The sequence below is a fragment of the Thalassophryne amazonica genome, chromosome 8 (genome assembly GCF_902500255.1).
Source record: "Thalassophryne amazonica chromosome 8, fThaAma1.1, whole genome shotgun sequence".
NCBI lineage: Eukaryota > Metazoa > Chordata > Actinopteri > Batrachoidiformes > Batrachoididae > Thalassophryne > Thalassophryne amazonica.
Window position 1 is genome coordinate 37,357,280 of NC_047110.1, and position 22,365 is coordinate 37,379,644.

The 22,365-nt window shown below is 39.6% G+C and overlaps 1 protein-coding gene across 2 annotated transcripts in view; it reads left to right on the plus strand.

Annotated features, from left to right (window-relative positions):
- Positions 1 to 229: 229 nt before the first annotated feature.
- LOC117515438 (uncharacterized oxidoreductase YjmC-like) overlaps positions 230 to 22,365 on the plus strand; it is a 47,303-nt gene continuing 25,167 nt past the window's right edge. Inside the window, exons 1-4 of one of the 2 annotated variants that reach the window (XM_034176003.1) lie at positions 337 to 353; positions 17,115 to 17,185; positions 17,292 to 17,440; positions 21,875 to 22,063. In XM_034176003.1, coding sequence (XP_034031894.1) covers positions 17,338 to 17,440; positions 21,875 to 22,063 — 292 coding nt within the window. In that variant the 5' untranslated portion in view covers positions 337 to 353; positions 17,115 to 17,185; positions 17,292 to 17,337. Of the gene's footprint in view, positions 354 to 17,114; positions 17,186 to 17,291; positions 17,441 to 21,874; positions 22,064 to 22,365 lie in introns of both variants that reach the window. The other variant, XM_034176002.1, reaches the window with a different exon arrangement.

Here is a 22,365-nt window from a genome sequence, read left to right on the forward strand (position 1 = left end):
GACCAGAATGATGTCTGGTGTTAATTTGGACTTGGACATTAGGAGCATTGTGGTGATGATTTGAAGCGTATTTTGCTGTTTCAGTCATGAAACGACATTTCTATATTGCCTGGGGGACCCGAGACCTTGACATTCAACAACGGGGCTGTGTGATGAAGACTCCACCCACAAACACTCCCACAGACACACACACACACACACACACACACACTACCTGACAGCACTGGGCGGTTCCACATGCTGCCAGGCTGCAAGTACAACTTGTCTCAATTGTCAGAGGCAGAGGATCAGTGGCACGCAACAGCAGATTGTCAGATACAGGAAGCGCACCAAGCAACTGTCAGTATGAGTCGGTAAGAATCTTCCTTTCAAACTGGTTTCTCTGCAAGTCATAGACTGACATATGAGTGAAAAACTATAACAAAGATGTGACTGTTGTGTCTGGCATGTGACTTGAATTTCACTTCTTGATGCAGTGTTTTTGGATGTTATGTGAATACACTGACTGTACATCTGTAGCTCGTCTTTCATGCACAGTGTGCACAAATTAGTTTCAAGTTATTCATTTAAATGAATGACATAAATAGTTTAATTCCTGTTAGAAGGGTAACAATCTAGGGTTCCGTGACCAGTTACACCAAACCTCTAAAACTCAGTTTGGCTGACTTCTAGGACCCATTTAGAGTAAAATTAGCTCGAGTGACTATTTTGGTCAGTGGAGGAACATTTTGAAATAACACATTTTTGATAATCACCTCAGAATCAGTTCCGACAGCAGCGAAACATGATAACTCTGGCTCTACATGGACTATAGGGACAAACAGAGTGTCGTTTCCAACTAATTCTGACCTGGGAAACACAATGGAACTCATATCAGTTCGATCCAAGATTTTATGGAAGCCACAGAAGCAGCTGAGTAGACTCTACAATGAATTAATCAGAAGTAAAGCTGAGAATATCATTACTGACTCCTCCCATCCTTTGTATAGTGAATTTGAGTTTTTACTTTCAGGGAAGCATTATAGACAACAAATAGCAAGGAAAAACTTTTATAAAAGGCCTTAGTTCCCAGACACGGTCAATGCAATAATTCTAATCCAATTACATTTTTTCTGCAAATCTGATTGGTTAATCATGTGAGATTTCAGGCTGTATAATATCGGGGTAATGGTGGCAAAATATTTGACCATTTCACATTTGAATGTATTACTCCGCACCCTGAACGGTGTTCTGATGAGATGTCATTCCTGTCGAATTTCATTCCTGTCCTCCGTGCAACTGTTGAGACATGGAATTGTCGATTTATGTGATGAGACGCACAATTCGACAGAACACCAGCTGTGTGTGCTGATAGCTGTTAGCGCTGTTAGATGAGAGCAAGAGCAAGTCGCGTACCACTGCCACCGCCGAAATGAGAGAATTTAATCTACCATACGAAAGTATTGATGTGGATTCTGATACAGAATTGCCTTTTCACATTTGATGGATTAGATGGATTGTCACATTTGATGGATTACTCCGCACCCTGACCGCTCACGGTACGCCTCACCAACCAAATTACCTACAGAAAAATAAACCGTGCAAACAATGGAATTGGATTAGAATGGGATTTGCAGATGTTCATGCTGTTATATGGTCGCAAATATCCTTTTTACCAGCGACGCGTTAAAGCTCGATTTACAACTGTATAACCAGCATGATTATCTGAAAATCATCAGACACAACAGAGTTATTCCCTAAATAAAACTCGAAGGTGGCAGCTGCTTACTTTTACTTCCGCTCCCTACCTTAGATGAGGGCTTTTTCCTGGCACTGGAGGTTTTCATGTGGTGTATTTTTATTGGTATGTTTTGGAATGCATGATGTCCGATAGTTACTGTATTTTAAATGCAGTTTTAATTTTTGTTAGAGTTTATATACATATTTTTACTATATTTTTTCTTAAATCTTTACTCTGCCGTGTTTTATTACGTCCTGTATGTCCTACTGTCTTCAGACCGGTGAAACCAAAGATGAATTTCCACCCAGTGGACAATAAAATTTTTGTAATCGTAATTTGAAGCACCCTAATGCTGTAAATCCAGCATGGCAGCCCCTCAGGGAGCATATCGTGGGGCTGAAAGTAGGCAAAGATACGTTTCTTTGTTGAGAAGGAATGAAGAAACAATAAAGTTATTATCATATTTTGGTTAATACTTACACACTACTATATAAATTAAATCTGTTTTTTTACATGTAGGCTAAGTGGTGTGTTGCCTAAATTGAAACAGTAAAATCGGCTGGTGGTCAATTATGGGATTTTGCTTTTGCTCTTGCTCATTTACATTACATTAACAAGTATACTGTCAAATGTGGGTGCTCAGTTCAATAATCAGAATCACTGTCTGATGCCTCATGCTCAGAGTCTTAATCAGACTCTTCATCAATGCTGTCCTCTGGGTTGTCTTGTGTAACTGGTGTGGGTAGCTGTAACGATGGGGGACTTGATGGAGTAGTGTAGCATACAGGAGTAATGTAGCGATGGAGTAGTGTAGTGTACATAGGATGTTCAGTCATTACCTCAAATCTGGATCTTCTGTGTAGATGGTGTGAAGCTTAAACTTTAACCAAACATCGCTGATTGAGAGGCGGCATATTTTGTTATCACATCTGCCTTTCTTTGACTGACCCTTTCTACACCAAACACAATGAGTCTGGTTGTGAACAACACCAGTCTCAGATTGTAGCCTCTTAGGTGGAGGTTGTAAGACAGATTCATCATCTTCTACTTCTTGAGTTTCTACTTTCACCTTCCTCAGTATCCTCACGTCTACAATTGCTACAAAAGGAGCTATAACAGGAACTGTGTATATAAAATACTTTACCTTCATCCCAAGAAATGGTATCATATAGGGAAAAAAATGGCCCATTCCCTTCCACTTTAAACATTACTTCTTTATTGCAATTGTCAGTGTTCCACGATGCATATCACAAAATGGCTGACACACATCCAAAATCTGTCTGATTACTACCTAACTGCTTTTCAAAATGGCTGATGCACAAAATGTCTTTGTATTTGGCACGACTATCTGATCTTTTTATAGCTGTCTAATTGATAAAAACCAAAGTATTCACATCTATTTAGATGGCATGATGGAACACTTTGATGTGTTGTGTGACACGTAGACATACACTATAACATTTTTACATACTGCTTTGAACGCACTGGGCCTCATGTATCAATGTTGCGCACTTGTGGCATAAATTTACGGCGTAAACTTGAAATACACCAAAGTCGCCGTGACATGTATCAAGCAGTGCGCACCTGCCCATTTCTGGCGTACGCCTGACGTGATCTTGATAAATGCGACGGGTGGAAACGATCGTAATTATAATAAACACGCCCATAAATATTCAGACTCCGCTTTAGACACACCCTCATTTTACGACATGGAAGCCAGGAAGACGACAATGAAAAAGAACTTCACCAATCACGACGCGTGCCAATAGAGCGTCAAAAGCAGCTGTCGTATCAATTGTTTTGTAGTATATAATCAATAAAGTGTTACAGTGGTCCCTCATTAATCGCTGGAGTTACGTTCTAAAAAATAGCCCGAAATACGCGAAACCGCGATGTTAGGCAGCGTTATTTTTTACAATTATTATAGATGTTTCACAGCTGTAAAACCCCTCACTACACAGTTTATACACTTTCTCAATCAGGCATGAACATTTTCTCACTTTTCTCTCGTGTGTAAACACTCTCAAAGTTCAAACCTTAGTAGGAAAATAATACCAAACTGTTTCAGGCCCAAACATTTGTTTGAGAAATAAAAATAGAACGTTTTCCTGTAAATAATTATGATGGCATTTAGAACTAACGAATTAATTTTAACGATCAATGAACGAGGTCGGACACATAAGAAATTATTAATAGTGACTGACCAGTATGTCACAGATCGCGCCTCTGCGTCCTGACGCCGCCCTTTTTCCACTCACACCTTGCTGCAGGTGTTTGTGTCCGTGTGACAAACACAGTTATGAGTAGTTGTTGGCACTCTTTTTTCTTCTGGGCGACAAGGTTCTTAGTCTAAAACGATCACACCACATAAAGTTAACCTCAGCGCTGCTCTGGCTCCAGGCTCGAAGTCTGGAGAAAAGGGCGAGCAGCGCTTTCTTTGCAGTCAGCGCTGTAGCCACGGATCGTGCTCCATAACAATCCCGCAAAAGCGGGATTTGTATTGATTATTATGTAGTATAATCAGGAAAGTGTTATTTATGTAACATATGCATTGATTTGTATAATGGCACTGTTTATCATATTGATCATCTTCATTTTTATGTGGATTCCAGCGCTGGTTCATTTTGGTGTATATTTACGCCACCTCTCGACCTGGTGTATATTTTCAGCGCAGCGTACGCCAATGACCACATTGATAAATGCCAAGTAGCGCAGCCGTTTTGGCGTACACCCCATATACGCTCAAATATCACCGTACGCAACTTTGATACATGAGGCCCAATGTGAGCAGACACCCGCTAATACCCGCCTACTTCACTTTGCAGCCAATCACACAGCCGCTGATTCACGACAGGCTAAGGACCGCCCACATGGGGCCGGCTGGAGGAATACAAGTTAGCGTAGAGAGGAAATCTGGGCTTTTTGTTCCAGATGTGGCATGTGATCTGGTCAAAGACCCCAGCACTGCAGATGACTCTCTGTATCAGTATAGGAACTTTTTCAATACAACCTCAATTCCATTGAAGTTGGGACGTTGTGTAAAATGTAAATAAAAACAGAAAACAATGATTTGCAAATCCTCTTCAACCTGTATTCAATTGAATATACCACAAAGACAAGATATTTAATCTTCAAACTGATAAACTTTATTCTTTTTGTGCAAATATTTGCTTATTTTGAAATGGATGCCTGCAACACATTTCAAAGAAGCTGGGACAGTGGTATGTTTACCACTGTGTTACATAACCTTTCCTTCTACCAACACTCAATAAGCGTTTGGCAACGTATTCTGTTTTTATTTACATTTTACACAACGTCCCAACTTCACTGAAATTAGGGTTGTACAACATCTAACCTTTGAAGTCCGTTTCCTGTCCAATTCTTCTTGAGATCACTCCCCACAGAAAAGAACCTAACACAGTTCACGTTATCTCTGAGATACTATCATCTTTGGTGTAAACTTTGCCACATGGCCCTCCTTTGCCTGCTGTCTTCCATGATTGTTACTTCAACAGAGTTTAAAATATCTTGCCTGAAAAAGTTTAGAATAGTAATTATAATATTCATTTAGGTTTGTTTTTTAAATACACTAAAAAGATCCATATATAATCAAACTGAGTGATCATTAAGTAATATGCCTTAGTAGGAAGTTTAACATTCCAGTAATGAACTCCATAAAGAGGAACATAATTTGGAGCACAAAACACTGCAACTTCTTATAAATATATGGAACATGATTTCATAACATAAAAGAACAATAACTTACCTTTATGCCGCAATGACACTAAAGTAAAGAAAATGGTTGTTAATTTTCAATTTGCTAAAAGGATATCAATGGCATACAGTACAACTGAATGCCTGAAAAACAGTAAAGGATAAGACCAAATAAGGACCAACTGGTGTTTAGGTGTTTATTAGGTGGGAACACCTTTATTGAACTTAAACAGATAAATGCGATCCTTAGATTCTTGTAAACCTGACACCATGGAGCAAAATTATGTCTTCGGGAATAATAATTTTAGGGCTTCTTTTTCTTTTATTTTGTCCATGTAGATAAGTAGTTGTATATGTTTATGTTCACCGCCACAATATATTCCCCAAAGGGCTGCCATGCTGGATTCATGGCAATAGGGTGCCTCAAATCAAAGTGATATGAGTTCCATTGTGTTCCCCATGTCAGACTTAGTTGGAAACGGCACACTATTTGTCCCTGTTATCAGGTTCCATTGCTCTCGGAGCTGATTTTGAAGTGATTTTTCAAAAAACGCATTATTTCAAGAGGTTCCCCCACCTTCCAAAATAGTCACCCAAGATACTTTTACTCTAAATGGGTCCTAGAGGTCAGCCAAAGTGAGTTTTGGAGGTTTGAAGAAACTGGTCACAGAACAGAAGGCTGTTGAGTGGGATGAATTAGTTTTTCAAGTGCATGGGTGTGGTGAGGTGACTGTGACAACGTGACCACAGCTGTCTGAGTTAGTTAGCTGTAGGTGGAGCAGGAACAATAAGAAAACAAGCAAGACAGGTGCTTTCCAGGAACAAGGTTTGAGGCCCATGCACTACAATCACAGATATTGATCTTTTTACTCCACTAGAGTTGTTGGCGTCTCGGTGTCTTCCCTCGCTAGTCTCTGCAAATATTTGAGGATTGCATACTCTTTATAGATTTATTCTATGATGTCATATTCCTTACATTTGTTCATTTTTATTTAACTGCAGCCTAAAGGACATTAAGTGACACAAAAAATACAGCTTGGTGAAATAGAATAATGGCAATTTGTAATTTTGTAATAAAAGTATTTTGCTATTTTTATATTGAACATAGGTCACATTAGAGATTTGTTTTCATTTGTGGATTACAGACTACTTTTAAAAATGATCAAGAAGACTGTCATTTTTTGTTTGTTTTGTTTTCTTAAATTATGATTTGATGTGATAAAAAAATAAACACGAGAAAGCCTACAGTTTTGTATTCAATTTTTTACAGCCACACTGCATGCAACTGACATAAAAGTTTTAAGTGTAATCAGCCTATAATTTTTTGAGCTATTTATATGTCAGCAAGGGCAATACTTACTGCAACCTCCATCACATTTGCTGCACGAACATCAAACCTGTACAAGGTCTCAGAAAGTTGTAAACCACGGCAGCAAGTTTCATTACGATCCATGACATCTTTGTACCGTTATCAAGTGCCCTACGTTTCAGAGACTTGGCCCCTTAGTGGCTGCAATTATAACTGAAATGCCTTCAACAGTTAACTTGTCTGACACATTAGTTAGTTTGGTTTGCTTACCAAGTTTCTTCTTGATACACGAAGCCTTTGTAAAGATCACACACACATATTGACCACATAGACATATAGATGCACAGACAGGCAAACACAAGGAGCGAAGCAATGCCTTGACCTGCTGTAGTTGGAGATACAAGCGATGGAAATGAGATTCCTCTGTCGGGTATTTGGACTTGTATTGCGGGACATGGTGAGAAGTTTGAATATCTGAGAGGAACTCAAAGTAGAACCACTGCATCTTTGGATTGAAAGGAGCCAGCAGCGGTGGTTTGGGCATCCGGCAAGCATGCCCCCTGGCTCTCTCTGATGGAGGGCTTCCAGGCATCAACTAGGAGGAGGCCCCGGGGAAGGCCTGGGAGGGAGGGTATCTTCCAGCTGTCTTTGGAATGCCCCCCCACCCCACCATGAAGAGGTAGCGAAGGATAGAGAAGTGTGGGATGAGCTGCTTGGTTTGCTGCCACTGGGACCCGGATCCAGAGAGGTGGCAGTAAATGAGGGGTGGTGATCAAGTGGTTAGTGTGATTGCCTTCAGTGCAAAAGGTCCCTGGTTCAAACCCCACCCCTGCCACATTTCTCCATGTAATGTGGAGTTGCATCAGGAAGGGCATCCAGCGTAAAACTTGTGCCAAATCAACATGCAGATCCACCTTGGATCTTCTGTGGTCACCTCGATTGGAAAACAAGACAGCGGCTCTGCCCCATCGCGTGATGTTAAAGTAACTCTTTAAAAGTTGTTACAACACACGTGCAAGATTAAAGTTCAACTGGATGATCTCAGCACTTCCACCAGTTCAATCGAGTCTCCGCTCTGGTTACCAAAGTCAACTTTAAACTGCTCCTTCCACTGCTGACAGTCACATATTGTTTTGTTACATGTCAATAATGACTCAGCCACTCATGACTGTGTCACTTCATCTTTAGGAACAGACAATTGAGGATTCTGATGATTTTTAGTAAATGTTCCTGTTTGTGCAGCGTGAAGCAGAGGAGGAGGTGTCGCTCTCTTTCCCTCGCGGCATTCTGGCACATCCTTTGCTAACAGAAAGTCAACCAGTGCCAGATTTCCCAGCTCTGCTCACTACGAGGAAAAACACTATAATTATCTGACACGAAGAGACAAAAAGAAAATGTCATGAGTGCAGCTGCATTTTCTGAATCGTTTTTACACAAATTCTGAGAATCTTGTGTTTGCTCCCTGCCAGCTACAGGAAACTGTAAAGTACACTTCTTTTTTTTCTTTTAATGTACATTTTGTTTTTCTTGTCGTTGCCCAGTTTCCACTGGAACCACCTCCATACATCTGAGCCTTAAGGAGGCCTCTTTCTGGATTTCATTAAATGTACCATGTGTTTCAGTCTGCTAGCCCACATCTGCAGTTCAAATCCTGCCTCTCTGCAGATGTTTTTGTCTTTGTGGTGTCTTGAACTGACCGTACTATCATTTACATTAGTAGAACTACAAATGCATATTGGAGCAGAACTTCAACACGTTGACGTGAAAAGTACATTTTGGCCACAAAAAACTGATGCATTGGATGAACTCAATTCAATTATGAGCAGGATTTCCATCTAATAAATATGGTATGTGTAGCCCTAACTCAAATAAAGCACATCCATGCAAGACAATTTAATTTAATTTAGTTGGGGCTACATATATTTATTAGATGGAAATCCTGCCCATAATTGAATTGAGTTAATCCAATGAGTCATTTGTTTGAGTGATACACTCAAAAAACTGACTCATTGGATTGGATTTCCATCTATCCATCTATTCCATCTATGTAGTTCCCAACTAAATTAAATTACATTATCTTGCATGAATGTGCTTTATTTGAGTTGAGGTTACATATATTTATTAGATGGAAATCCTGCACATAAAAAGTTGAGTTCATCCAATAAGCCATTTTTTGAGTGCAGATTGACGGAAGGTTTGCATGATCATGATGATGCTCGCTAGTGGAGCACAAGGGGGAAGTTGACCTTGAAGGTAATAATACAGGGTGTCCCAAAAAAGTGTCACAAAGTCATTTGACTCGAATTCTGCAACAGCTAATCTGAATTCCATTTTTGACATCAAGATATATGTGAGGAATTTCTTCTTATGTAGTTTGAGACTGATCCAATGAGGATGCCACTTACAATCGAGCAAAAAGGGAAACTGCTGGAATTCTACTTTAAGACCAAGTCGATCGTGCAAACACGACAATATCAATGTCACTTTGCAGTTAGAAAAGCTCCAGACACAAAGACAATCGGGAGTATAGTAAAGAAGTTTCAAAGTGATAGAATTGTTCACAATGTTAATAAAGGGAGCTCTGGACAAACCAGAGGAGCTGTGCACTTATTAAGCACATCTTGCAAATGCCAAAACTCTTACAAACTGAAGTGAAATTATAAATGAACACTAGAAATAAAATTTCTTGCTTCAAGATGACATATGACAGATATCAGTATCCAAAAGTGTGTAGATTTTCTACAACTTTATTTTTGTGGCACTTTTTTTTGGGACACCCTGTAATAAAGGATTATTAACCAAGTGTGAGGTCTGTACGGGAAAATATCAGACCAAGGTGTTGACAGTATGACTTGAGCATTAGCGAGATCCATGCGAAAAAATACCTCGGTCCGATAATCTCGTACAGATCGAGCAAATGAGGTTAATCATTTTTTATTATATGGCTATTATATACATAAAGACAGAAACTTTGAGCATCGCCTGAATATGAAAGCTGCTGACAGTTTTGGGTTCGTAGTCAGACCTGTTCGCTTCACCTCCGTGAAGAACTTGCTAACAGATGGTCCATTCATTAGCTGGTAAACTTTCAATCTGTGTGCTTTTTTTTTTGATTGATGCTCTTTAGATATTTATGGAGTATGTTCATATCCAACTTGGTTTTTCTAATCGTGTTTTTAGCTTTCTGGTTTGTAACGAATGGGATACGTGTTTCGGACTGATTCTCATGGCAACCAGTCTGATATGGGAAAATATCAGACTGGAAATCAGCCAATCAGAGCACGTATAGCATCGCAGCTATATAATAATAATCCATACTGTCCTCCTGGGTGGTTGCCAACCAGGCTGCAGGGCTTTTCTATAGACGCCTTTACAGTGTCAAATCTCACGCGTAATCACGTTCTCGCTGGGGAGCCCAAGATTTCGTTGTCAGTGTAAACAAGCGTTTACGGCAACTTGTTTGCAACACTGTGTCGGAGGTGAGTTCAAGCAAAATATGTATTTAGGTGTTTAACTAAGATAATTGTGAGTCTTTAATGTGAGTTTTATAAAAAAAAAAAAAAAGCGTGTTGCTGTTAGGGTTGCGTGTCGGGAACAGGTTCTTTTTGGGTATCCTTTAGAAATGATTCGATCCACCAACATCAATAACCTTTTTGCTTAACGATTCCCTTATCGGTCCTTCAGAGTGGCCGTTGTTTTTGGGGGTGTTTGTCAGGAAAATGATCATTTCTCTACATTGATTGCTGACCCTGCAGTGGGTCTGTTTTCAAGTGTTTCAGCAGCGCGGCTTTGCTTTCAAACTTGAATCAATAAAGCAGTGCTTCAATCCTCGATTGATGGTTTGTTGCCTCTTTGTTTTATTTTGCTTTATCTTAATTTTTCCCTGCTAAAACCCTGAAAAGCATATGTCTGTGAGCAATATTTACCTATTATGGTCTTCTGAAACAGTTGATAGATGTATTTTATAACCTAAAAATGGGACAGATGCTAATGCATTAGCATGTCTATGGCATTTTCAATGTTAAAGTTAGCATTAAGATGAGCCATTATCAAGCCTCCCTCCCCAGCATGCAAAGGATTCTGGGATACTCTAAAACCGTGAATAGCAGGGCTTTTCTAGTCACCTTATTCAGGAAGTCAGGGTGGGTGGCACCATTTTGTCAAACAACTTCTGGTTTGCCACTGAGTTGATGATTAGCTACGTAGGAACACAGTACGCCAGAAATGTCCAAACATGAGCAACATTAATTGTTCAGTTCATGGGTGCCACAACAACTGAAAGAAGAGGAAACTATCCCTTTCAGAACGATGTTTTGAACATGGAAAGTAGAGATCTGAGTGCTGTGGACCAGCATTTAACTTGTTCCCTCCTCCATTGAAAGACGTGAATCTCCGGTGCTGACTAAAGGCACTGAAGTTGAAAAATCCACCCAAGCGTCCCTGTGTCTGTTCTTTTCGTTTTATGGAGAATAAACCCACACCACTGGATCTTTACCCAGAGAAATGAATGGACTACAACGCTCCGTTGAAGAAGCCACAGCGGCTGCTAGTGAGACAAACGGGTAAGCCGTGTTTGTAGCATTAGCTGCTATCTTATTTACGCATTTTCTGGCGTTTGATACAACCAAACACTGCATGAAATAACACCATACGTATATTAGCGTTATGTAATCTTGGCATTACGGTGGTACTACTTATCAGGTAGTATTTTAACTTGATTGTGCTTTTATATGAGCTTCAGCGGTGCTGTGCGGCACGGAGCTCGTAGCTCCTCATAGCCAAACCGTCCACGCTGAGTGACAACACAAAGTAGTTAAAAATAATCGAAGGCCACTTTTTCATGTCATCTTCCCACTCTGTTATGACCCGTGGGTGAGCCAGAGTCGAGGTTCTTGCTTCTACCTATCTAATATCTTCCGTTGTTCTATACTGAAAACACCGCTCACCGGAAGTCCTAAGACAAAACGGAAATGCCTCTGTTGTAAAAGTGGGCGGGGCTGAATAAGGTGAATAGTATGGCGGCTGCACTGACTCATGCTCTCAGACCCACCCTCGTACGTGAGAGTGTAGCTGATATGATTGTCGCTTTGTAACAATACCTCACTTAGTGACATCAACATTGTTTGAGTGATCACGTTAAAGTTTTGTGCAAAGATGGTGATTGTGTTAAGATGGCTTTTGTAACTAAATTACAGAGAGGAGGAGACTTCTCTTGAACTGCTCCTAGACTCTGTAGGACACAAGTTTGCCGTTGGTGAGAGGTGTGGACATACAACCGCTTTGAGTGCTTGTTTGTGACAGAACAGGATAAATATGAATGCAATCAAACTTCATCTGAAGCAGCTGCAGAAAATTGATGCCACATTGATGCAGTGTGAGGAACACACGGTGGGCTAAGATTTAGTAAACTTATCAAGCCTTCTGAACAACCAGAAAACTGTTTTCATTTAGAGAATGTATATTTTCATTCATTTATTCATTAAGTTAGATCAATTATGCACCAGATTAACTGTTTTTTAGCCTTGACGACAGTGAATAACTTCAAAAGGTGATGAACACATTCGTAAAGAAAGAGCTCCACACCATTTCTCAGGATAGCAAAACTTTTATTGATTTTTTTAAAAAAAATTTTTTACCCCGCTTCAGCTTTTAGGGGTGCAGTGAGGCTATTGAGCAAGAACATACTTTTATTTGGACACAAACTGAGCAATGATCCAGTTACACAGCAGTTTGCCTGCAGCTCATATGCAGCTGTGTCTGGACGTAATTATGGTACGTTTTTTATGTTGAATTCCCTAACCACCAAATACCACAGAGTATGATGAAGTTGAGGAGGCAAACACAGCACATTTGTTGACTTAAAAAGCTGACAAACAACAGTTAGCTGCCTGCAGCTCACATGTGGATGTGTCTGGACATAATTATGGGCCATTGTTTATGTTGAATTCTCTAACCACCAAATACCTCCAACCATGATGAGGTTGAGGAGGCGAACATGAGCCTGTGAGAAATGGTGTACTTACCAGATACATCAGTGGAGCTATAGTTTAAAAGATAAGGATTTTCTTTTTTTTTAATTATTATTTTTCTGAACTAGTCAGCCTGGTGGCCATGTTGTCAGTGTATTTGCTTCCAAGAACATATTATTTAAGGAATAACGCTTTTGTGTCTGATGATTTGCGGACGTTCATGCTGGATTTTACGGTCGCAAATTGAATTTAAAAATGGAGATGTAAAACTCCGACATTTAAACTCTGTTGCATTTACGTAGAACGTCCACAAATCATCAGAGACAACAGGATTATTCCCATTCTAATCCAATTCCATCATTTGCACGGTTTATTTTTCTGTAAGTAATTTGGTCGGGGAATTGTTGTGAAAGGGTGTGGTCAGCTCTTCAAAGCTTACCGTGTGGCCCAGAGATGGCGGCAGCATTTCAGGATGTTGTTGATGTATGCCTTTCACTTTGCATGGTAGAGTTTGAACTTGCACTTGTAGATGTAGTGACGAACTGTGTTAACTGACAATGCTTTTCTGAAGTGTTCCTGAACCCACGTGGTAAGATCCTTTACACGATGATGTCTGTTTTTAATGCAGTGCCGCCTGAGGGATCGAAGGTCACAGGCGTTCAATGTTGGTTTTCGGCCTTGCCGCTTACGTATAGAAAGTTCTCCAGATTCTCTGAATCTTCTGATTATATTATGGACTGTAGATGATGGAATCCCTAAATTCCGTGCAATTGAACATTAAGAAACATTGTTCTTAAACTGTTGGACTATTTTTTCACGCAGTTGTTCACAAAGTGGTGATCCTCGCCCCATCTTTGCTTGTGAATGGCTGAGCCTTTTGGGGATGCTCCTTTTATACCCAATCGTGACAGTCGCCTGTTTACAAACAGGTGTTCTTTTTTGCCCTGTCCCAACTTTTTTGAAATGTGTTGCAGGCATCCATTTCAAAATGAGCAAATATTTGCACAAAAAATAAAGTTTATCAGTTTGAACATTAAATATCTTGTCTTTGTGGTGTGTTCAATTGAATATAGGTTGAAGAGGATTTGCAAATCATTGTATTCTGTTTTTCTTTACATTTTACACAACGTCCCATCTTCATTGGAATTGAGGTTGTAAAAAATTGTTCAGTTCAAAAGCCGCTGTTGTCATGCCACAAAGATGTATTTTGGCATTTGAAGCACGATTATGACATTAGTGTTTGCAGTGTATTAATACCCACCTACTGTAAATGTATCCAAAATATATTCTACACAAAACAAACTATGTAATCACACAAACTTTTCAAAGTGTATTTCTGCAGACTGTGACAGAGCCCTTTAGAACAGAACGTACGCTTCTCATCGCGTGACACTGAATAAAAACAGTATTATTGGTTCCATGTGCTGTGCTGGTTTTAATATTCAAGAGTTCAAGTCAAGAAAATGGTTCCAGCTCTTTTTTGTGTGTGTTTTTTATCTTCTGTGCCACAAATATTTAACAGAACAGCAGCACAGCCTCACTGACCTTGTAAAGAGTCATGGTTACAGGTTATACCATCACGGTTGCAAAGGTGGACTTCAAACTTTGAATATGTGCAATGTGTTTGTTCTATCAAATACAACACATACACAGAGTTTCATTTCAGTCGTTTCAGTTGCGTAATAACAGGCTGAGAAGTAATCAAGAAATGTTTTCATACTCAATTCTATTTATTATACAGCACAAAATCACAAGATAAGTTGCCCCGAGTCACTATACATGAGCAAGATTTAAACTCTATGCACCCCATGAGCAAAAAAAAAAAAAAAAAAAAAAAAACCCCTCAGGTGTTTTTCATTACAGGAAGAAACATCAAGCAGACTAGACTCAGTGGAGTGACCATCTGCTTTGGCCATATACTAAAAAAAAAGAAAAAAAAACCGCAATGAAATAAAACAACAAAGAACTGTCAGAACATGCAGTGACAGAAACATTACAGTCAAGTAACCATCCAATCCAGTGTTCACAATGACAGATGGCTAAAAAGAAGTAGGCAATGGTTATGTAGTTCCTCTAAAATTGACTAATTATAGTGTAACTGATTGTATTGATTCCAGATCAGTCACTGAAATAGGACATTTCTCAGTTATCACCCCAACCCTGATGGATGACCAATCACCCCACAAGATGCCCCATATCCCGGAAGCAAGTTCTGGAATTCAAAAGCTCCAATACAGACTGCATGTTTCAATGCAGAGGAGTCACATTCAGACAGTGGTAGGCACAGCTAACCAAAAAATTAGCTTTGATAACAGATAATCAGCTAACTGAAAAGTTATCTTTTGTAAAGCGAAACCGATAAACCACCCAAAAAAATTATCGATCGATAACTTCCAGTATTGTCTTTGGTACACTTGCAACTACTAACAAACTGATTTTGAGTTTTAACACCACAAACGCTTCTGCAAATGAGTCAGCACTTCTGTCTTTGTGCCCTGCCCACTGCTGGAAGCAGAAGTAGTTGAGAGGAGCAGCGAAGCTCAACTCTCTACTCAATAACAGTGTTGCCGTGAGGTGGAGGTCTTGGAAAATAAAGCAGTGCTGACTTATGGTTTGGTTTCTAAATAAAATTAATACTGATAGAATAACTCCATTAAACTCAATTCTGTCGTTTGTACAAAGTTAAAATATAACATATATCTTTTAATGTTGAATAATGCACTAATTTTGAAGTTTTGTAACAAACACAGACAGATGCCAAAGGGATTATGGGTAAAATGTGCCTCCACTAACACTGATTGCTTGACTCATTCATTCTATGTATACAAACACGTTAATGTGAGGTGTGTTATGTGTTGGTGTTTACAGATAAATGTGCTTTTGTAAAATATGCCATTTTTTATTTGTAAAAAAAGGCTTTAAAAAAAAAAGCCAAGTTGTAATTAGATAACCATCTGATATAACTGGAGTCAAAATAAATAGAACACTGCCAACTACTGGTGCCCAGACACTCAGTACTTATGCTGGGCTTACACTGTGCGAGTTTTGGCCCTTTTTCAGCTGATTTTTCACTCGTGCGAGAATTTTTTGGATTGTGATGAGTTTCAGCTAAATCGTGCGTCCTGCATCGTGTAGTATACATAGAGTAACAAGCTGCGTTTAACCTCTCACAACCACCTCTTGGTCGGCAATCATATGGCCGGAAGAAAATCAAACCTGGTTGATATTCTGGTCGGCCGTCGTGAGGGTATCCCGCTGCTGAAGCACTAGAAGTGTCCAACCTCTCGCACTGTGCATGTGCAAACACCAATGTGGAATTGGAGAGCGATCATCTCTTTCGGAGAGCAGCTTCTGTTTCTTTCCCTCCCTCTTTCTTCAACTCATGTAAAGTCTTATATTGTTTTTTTTTTTGTTAAAACTTTAATATCTCCCATTGAGACTTTTTGTAAAAATAAGAAATGTAAATAAAGTTTTAAAAAAAAGCTTCTGTTTTCATTTTGCTTCTGGAAACACGAGTCCGATGTGTGGTTTTTGAATGTACAATGTGAGCAGTCAGATCGCATCAGAGCATTGGGCCATATAGCATGAGAACATAAATCATGCGCTCTGAACTTTTACACCATGCGGTTTTGTTGCACAGTTTGAGCTGGAGCCGAGTACAATGATTGAAAGTATTGTATAGTGTCTGCCCAGCTTTAGGACGAATACTGCCATGAACACTACTGGCCAGTAGATGGCAGTAGAGACCGTGAAAACATGCCAAAACAAAATTCCAGATAATCTGTGTCTGCTACATTTAAGATGCGTGGAATTTAACAAACGGAAACTGAATTTCAGACATTTTATATATATATTACTCTGGAACAAAGACGGCAGACAGTGTTTGACATAAGCAGAACTCTAAATAGCAAACAGGAATTGATTGCAATGATTCCAATTGAAAATAATGGAGTAGCAACCTGAGCTTCTTCTGGCATTTTTGCATAAAACAAACACAATAACAACGTCTATAAACCCAGAGAATATATTCACGAGGGTTTTAGGCACAATATACACAGAGTTTAATGCTGTTGTCCATGTGGAGCCTGATCAGAGCGTCTCAAATGCATTTCTTCTGTCGAGAATGTACTGAGGGTACCTATAATGAACCTGTATTGCCCCAGTCCACCCAGCTGCATTTTCCCTTTAATCCTTTCAATTCTTACAGTATCCCAAAGGTGTGTCAGGGGAAAAAAAAAACCCAAATACCTTCAATACCCTCCTCTGTAAGTTGGCACAATCTATTTTTGCGATAAATAGCCCATTAACATATTTGTTTATCTGATATCCTTTCTTTCATGAATAAAGATGATGGCTACTTTGAAATGTCAATTTTACCTAAAATCCCTGTCTTTTCGCAAAGGAAGGAATTGGAACAGGAGCTTGACTTTGACCAAAATCAAATCACTGTTGATGTTCTGGAGATGGTATAAGGTAGCTCTTAGCCATGTGCACTTAACTGTGCTTATTTTTTTTTTTTAACTGAATTTTGCCTGTTGTGCATGTGGCTCTTCTAATGAGAATCCTTTCTTCTGCATAGGTGTGTAATTAGTATAGCTGAGGTCCAGAGCTTCATCGAGAGGTGCATGACTGCAGTGGGCACTAAACCAAATCATGCCAAAAGCTTGGCGGAGGTTTTGGTGGCGGGAGACCACAGAGGCCACTACAGCCATGGACTGAACAGGATGGGTCAGTGCGATGCCGTCAGCTTATTTCTGTTGCACGTATTGGGCCTCATGTATCAATGTTGCGCACTTGTGGCGTAAATTTACGGCGTAAACTTGAAATACACCAAAGTCTCCATGACATGTATCAAGCAGTGCGCACCTGCCCATTTCTGGCATACGCCTGACGTGATCTTGATAAATGCGGTGGGTGGAAACGACTGTAATTATAATAAACACGCCCATAAATATTTAGACTCCGCTTCAGACACACCTTCATTTTACGACATGGAAGACGGGAAGACGGCAAAGAAAAAGAACTCCACCAATCACGACGCGTGCCAATAGAGCGTCAAAAGCGGCCGTCGTATCAATTGTTTTGTAGTATATAATCAATAAAGTGTTACAGTGGTCCCTCATTAATCGCTGGAGTTACGTTCTAAAAAATAGCCCGTAATACGCGAAACCGCGACGTAGTCAGCGTTATTTTTTACAATTATTATAGACGTTTCAAAGCTGTAAAACCCCTCACTACACAGTTTATACACTTTCTCAATCAGGCATGAACATTTTCTCACTTTTCTCTCGTGTGTAAACACTCTCAAAGTTCAAACCTTAGTAGAAAAATAAGACCAAACTGTTTCAGGCCCAAACATTTGTTTGAGAAATAAAAATAGAACGTTTTCCTATAAATAATTATGATGGCATTTAGAACTAACGAATTAATTTTAACGATCAACGAACGAGGTCAGACACATAAGAAATTATTAATAGTGACTGACCAGTATGTCACAGATCGCGCCTCTGCGTCCTGACGCCGCGCCTTTTCCCACTCACACCTGGCTGCAGGTGTTTGTGTCCGTGTGACAAACACAGTTATGAGTAGTTGTTGGCGCTCTTTTCTCTTCTGGGCGACAAGATTCTTATAAACAGATACGCAGAACACAGAACACTGTAAAAAAAAAAGGCATGCAAAATTGGACTAAATACTCCGCGAGACTCCGAGGCCACGACAGGTGAATGGCGTTATAGCGAGGGACCACTGTATTCTCTTTTCACATGTCAATAATTCTTGACATGTGGATATTTGCTCGCTCAATTAATAAGACACGCCTAATCTGTCAGATTTCTTTAGTTTTTAAATGTATTTCTGTATTTATTTTATTGTGACAACCGAATGGAGACGACAAAACCTGGCTGCAGTACGGGCGAATTAAGGGAATGACGAAACTACAGTTGTTATTATCAATTTCATAGTCTAAAACGATCACACCACATGAAGTTAAGCTCAGCGCTGCTCTGGCTCCAGGGTCAAAGTCTGGAGAAAAAGGCGAGCAGCACTTTCTTTGCAGTCAGTGCTGTGACCACGGATCGTGTTCGATAACAATCCTGCAAAAGCAGCATTTGTATTGATTATTATGTAGTATAGTCAGGAAAGTGTTATTTATGTAACATATGCATTGATTTGTATAATGGCACTGTTTATCATGTTGATCATCTTCATTTTTATGTGGATTCCAGCGCTGGTTCATTTTGGTGTATAATTTACGCCACCTCTCGACCTGGTGTATATTTTCAGTGCAGCGTACGCCAACGACCACATTGATAAATGCCAAGTAGCGCAGCCGTTTTGGCGTACACCCCATATACGCTCAAATATCGCAGTACGCAACGTTGATACATGAGGCTCATTGTGTGAGACAAGTTATCTTCCTCTCATTTGGCTGGAGTTTCTATATCTCTGCATCTATATTCTCCACTGCTATTAGAACAGATTAAGGGTGCAGTGGCTCATTTTCAGTTTATAGTACAGCAGATAGAATATTTGCAGAGGAAGCTTTCAAATGTGGTTACAAGCACCAAAATTTGACTGTTCAAATTTGACTACAGCAGGGGTGGCCAAGTTCAGTCCTCGAGAGCCACATTCCTGACACTCTTAGTTGTCTCCCTGCTCCAACACACCTGAATCCAATGAAAGACTCGAGCCTTTCATTGGATTGAGAGCCACATTCCTGACACTCTTAGTTGTCTCCCTGCTCCAACACACCTGAATCCAATGAAAGACTCGAGCCTTTCATTGGATTCAGGTGTGTTGGAGCAGGGAGACAACTAAGAGTGTCAGGAATGTGGCTCTCGAGGACCGAACTTGGCCACCCCTGGACTACAGTTTCAGTTTGTACAGGGGTCAGAAGTTAAAGTTGCTCCAATTATTGTAAAATGTGATGCAGCTTATTAGTTGACGTAACAGGGTTTTCAAAAGGAATAGTTTGCACCATGTGTCATGCTTAGTTGTCATTACGGGGTAACATGTCATGTCATAGAATCCAATGGACGTCATCGACATTGTTTGACCTTTACCTTGTAGAACAATCATTCAACAGTCAGAACTATTCCATTTGTTAATCCTGTTACTTCAACCAATAATTTGCATGACTTTTTACCAAAATTGGAGCAACTTTAACTTTTGACCCCTGTACAAACTGAAATTGACCTTTGTCACCATCTTAAAGTTTTTACCCCATAACTCCAGAACATTCAGTCATAGATAGTCCAAACTATACCTTTTTGGAATCTTTGTGATCATACACATAATGTGGTATAGCTTTCAATATGATCAGAACATTTTTTTAATTTTGACCCCTGTGCAATTCTTCAGTTGACCCCTACTTGGCCCCCTATTGAAGTTTCAAATGGCTAATGTTATTTTTCTAAAATATGCACCAAAAGGTATACATAGTCAGATTTTGGTGCTTGTAACTAGATTTGAATGATTCTTACAGTTATCTGCTGTTTTATTAGGTGACATGTGACAGAGGTTCATATCTGATCTCTTGTTCAGCTATGAACTACTTCCACTGTGGGTGAACTGGAATGAAATAGTGTTAATTTCTTCAGATGAGATGAAATATGTTCATCAGCAGCCATTTTTTTCATGATGAAAACAAAACGATGACCCTACATCAGTGTTCCAAAAAGCCTGCTACGATGAAATTAACATGCATTATTGTTGACAAAAAAAAGATGAGTCTAAAACATTTTGCATGAAATAAAAACTGAAACATAATCTCTCTACTTTTTTGTCTTTGGAACACACAGGACAACATTACAACATTACACAAATTATTTATTTGAATTTATTCTGCTTAGCAAATTTCCAGCCGGTTGTGAATGTGAAAATACTTATAGAATAACTCAGCTTTACCTACCCCTGTTCCTCGAGGGCCCCTGTCCTGCATGTTTTCAACTCTCCCTGTTCCACTCCCAGGTAATTAACTCTATCAAGTGTGTTCAGACAATCAAGAGCTGGAAAACACCACTTCTAAAAAAATCAGGTGTGACTTGAGTAGGTAGATATGGATAACGTGCAGGGCAGGGGCCCACCAGGAACAGGGTTGGGCACAGCTGGAATAACTAGTTTGAACAAATGTTTCATTTCTAAAGACCTCCACAGCGCTGTGGATTTACAAGAAAACCAACTGTCTAATTGTATCTGTCAGGAAGCCTTCGGGATTTCAAATAGTGGGGTATGTCAGATGTGTGAAATATTATATTGACTGAAATGATAATCAAAAACAATAAAATATGTTTTTTTTATCAAAATGACAAAAATATCTCATCTGAAACAAGACTAAAATACATTGAGTTCTCTAATGACTAAAACTAGACTAAAATTAACAGACCTTTAGTGAAGTAAAACATGACTAAATAAAAATAGTATGTGAATGACTAAATATGACTAAAAGGACATTTGACAAAAGATTAAGACTAAATTGAAATACAGGTGACAAATTTAACACTAGAGTAAAACACTTACTGAAAGTAAAGGGGATGTTGCAAGTAGCATGTCTAAACATATAGTCTGCTAGGGACATGAAATGCGGATATTTTTCAGGTGCATCACCCCATATATAAGATATCGTCAATACACGTTTATATTATCTTATATATCTTATGTCTTATGCATGTTATGACGTCTCATATTTGCCATATAATCAGACTTATCTTGGGTCAATACAGTAAGCCCTATACAGGCCCTGAGGCCCCTTGGTGCTGGTGCCTATCCCTAGATTCTGTAGCATAAACCAGATGGTAGTCTACAAGTCCCACGTGGACCAAGCACCAGTCCAACACAGGTTACTTTCCCAACTAAGACCAGCACCCATTTACAGCTGGGTGGACTGAGACAATGTGGATGATGTGTCTTGTACAAGGACACAGACAGGTAGCATGATAGAGAATTCAACTCAGGTCTACATATTGGTAGCCTTCAGTCTTGCTCTTTATCCAACTGAGTTACCTTTTCTTCATTATCTGATGATATCAGTAAGAATAAACAGTTTAGTTGAAAAAGGATGCATGACATGCATTCCAGACTCAGTCTGGACAGAGCTGCACTCCATACAAACTCTATGAAAACATTCATCACCTGTATGTCCTTTGCGCCTCTTCTACTGGACAGACATGTATGTAAAAGACATCGAGTCAGGGATCTGCGCCAAAGACGGTGAGCCTGTTGTGCTGAAGGAGTCTGTGGCCACTGCGCTGGTGGATGGGATGAATCTCCTGGGCCCTGTAGTGGGAAACTTCTGCATGAACCTGGCCATGAAGAAGGCCAAAGAAGTTGGTATTGGCTGGGTGGTGGCACGAGGTGAGTCAACTGTTCTTTAAAGCAGAAAGGACCATTTAAAAGTCAGTATGACACAGCCACACACATCAGCTGAAATAGTTCTTCAAAGGCAATATCTTTCTGTATAATGCTGGATATACTGACATTGGCCGGATACTGATATCAGTGATATGGTTACCATCCCAGGGCAGCATCTTAAAGGGTGTGGCAAAAAAGCTTTCATTTTTGTGGACTGGATTTCTACCATTAATTTGCACTTTATGTCATGGATTGGGAGTGGGCGCATCCTCTCTATTTTTTTTTTTTTGCTGACTGATAGGGTT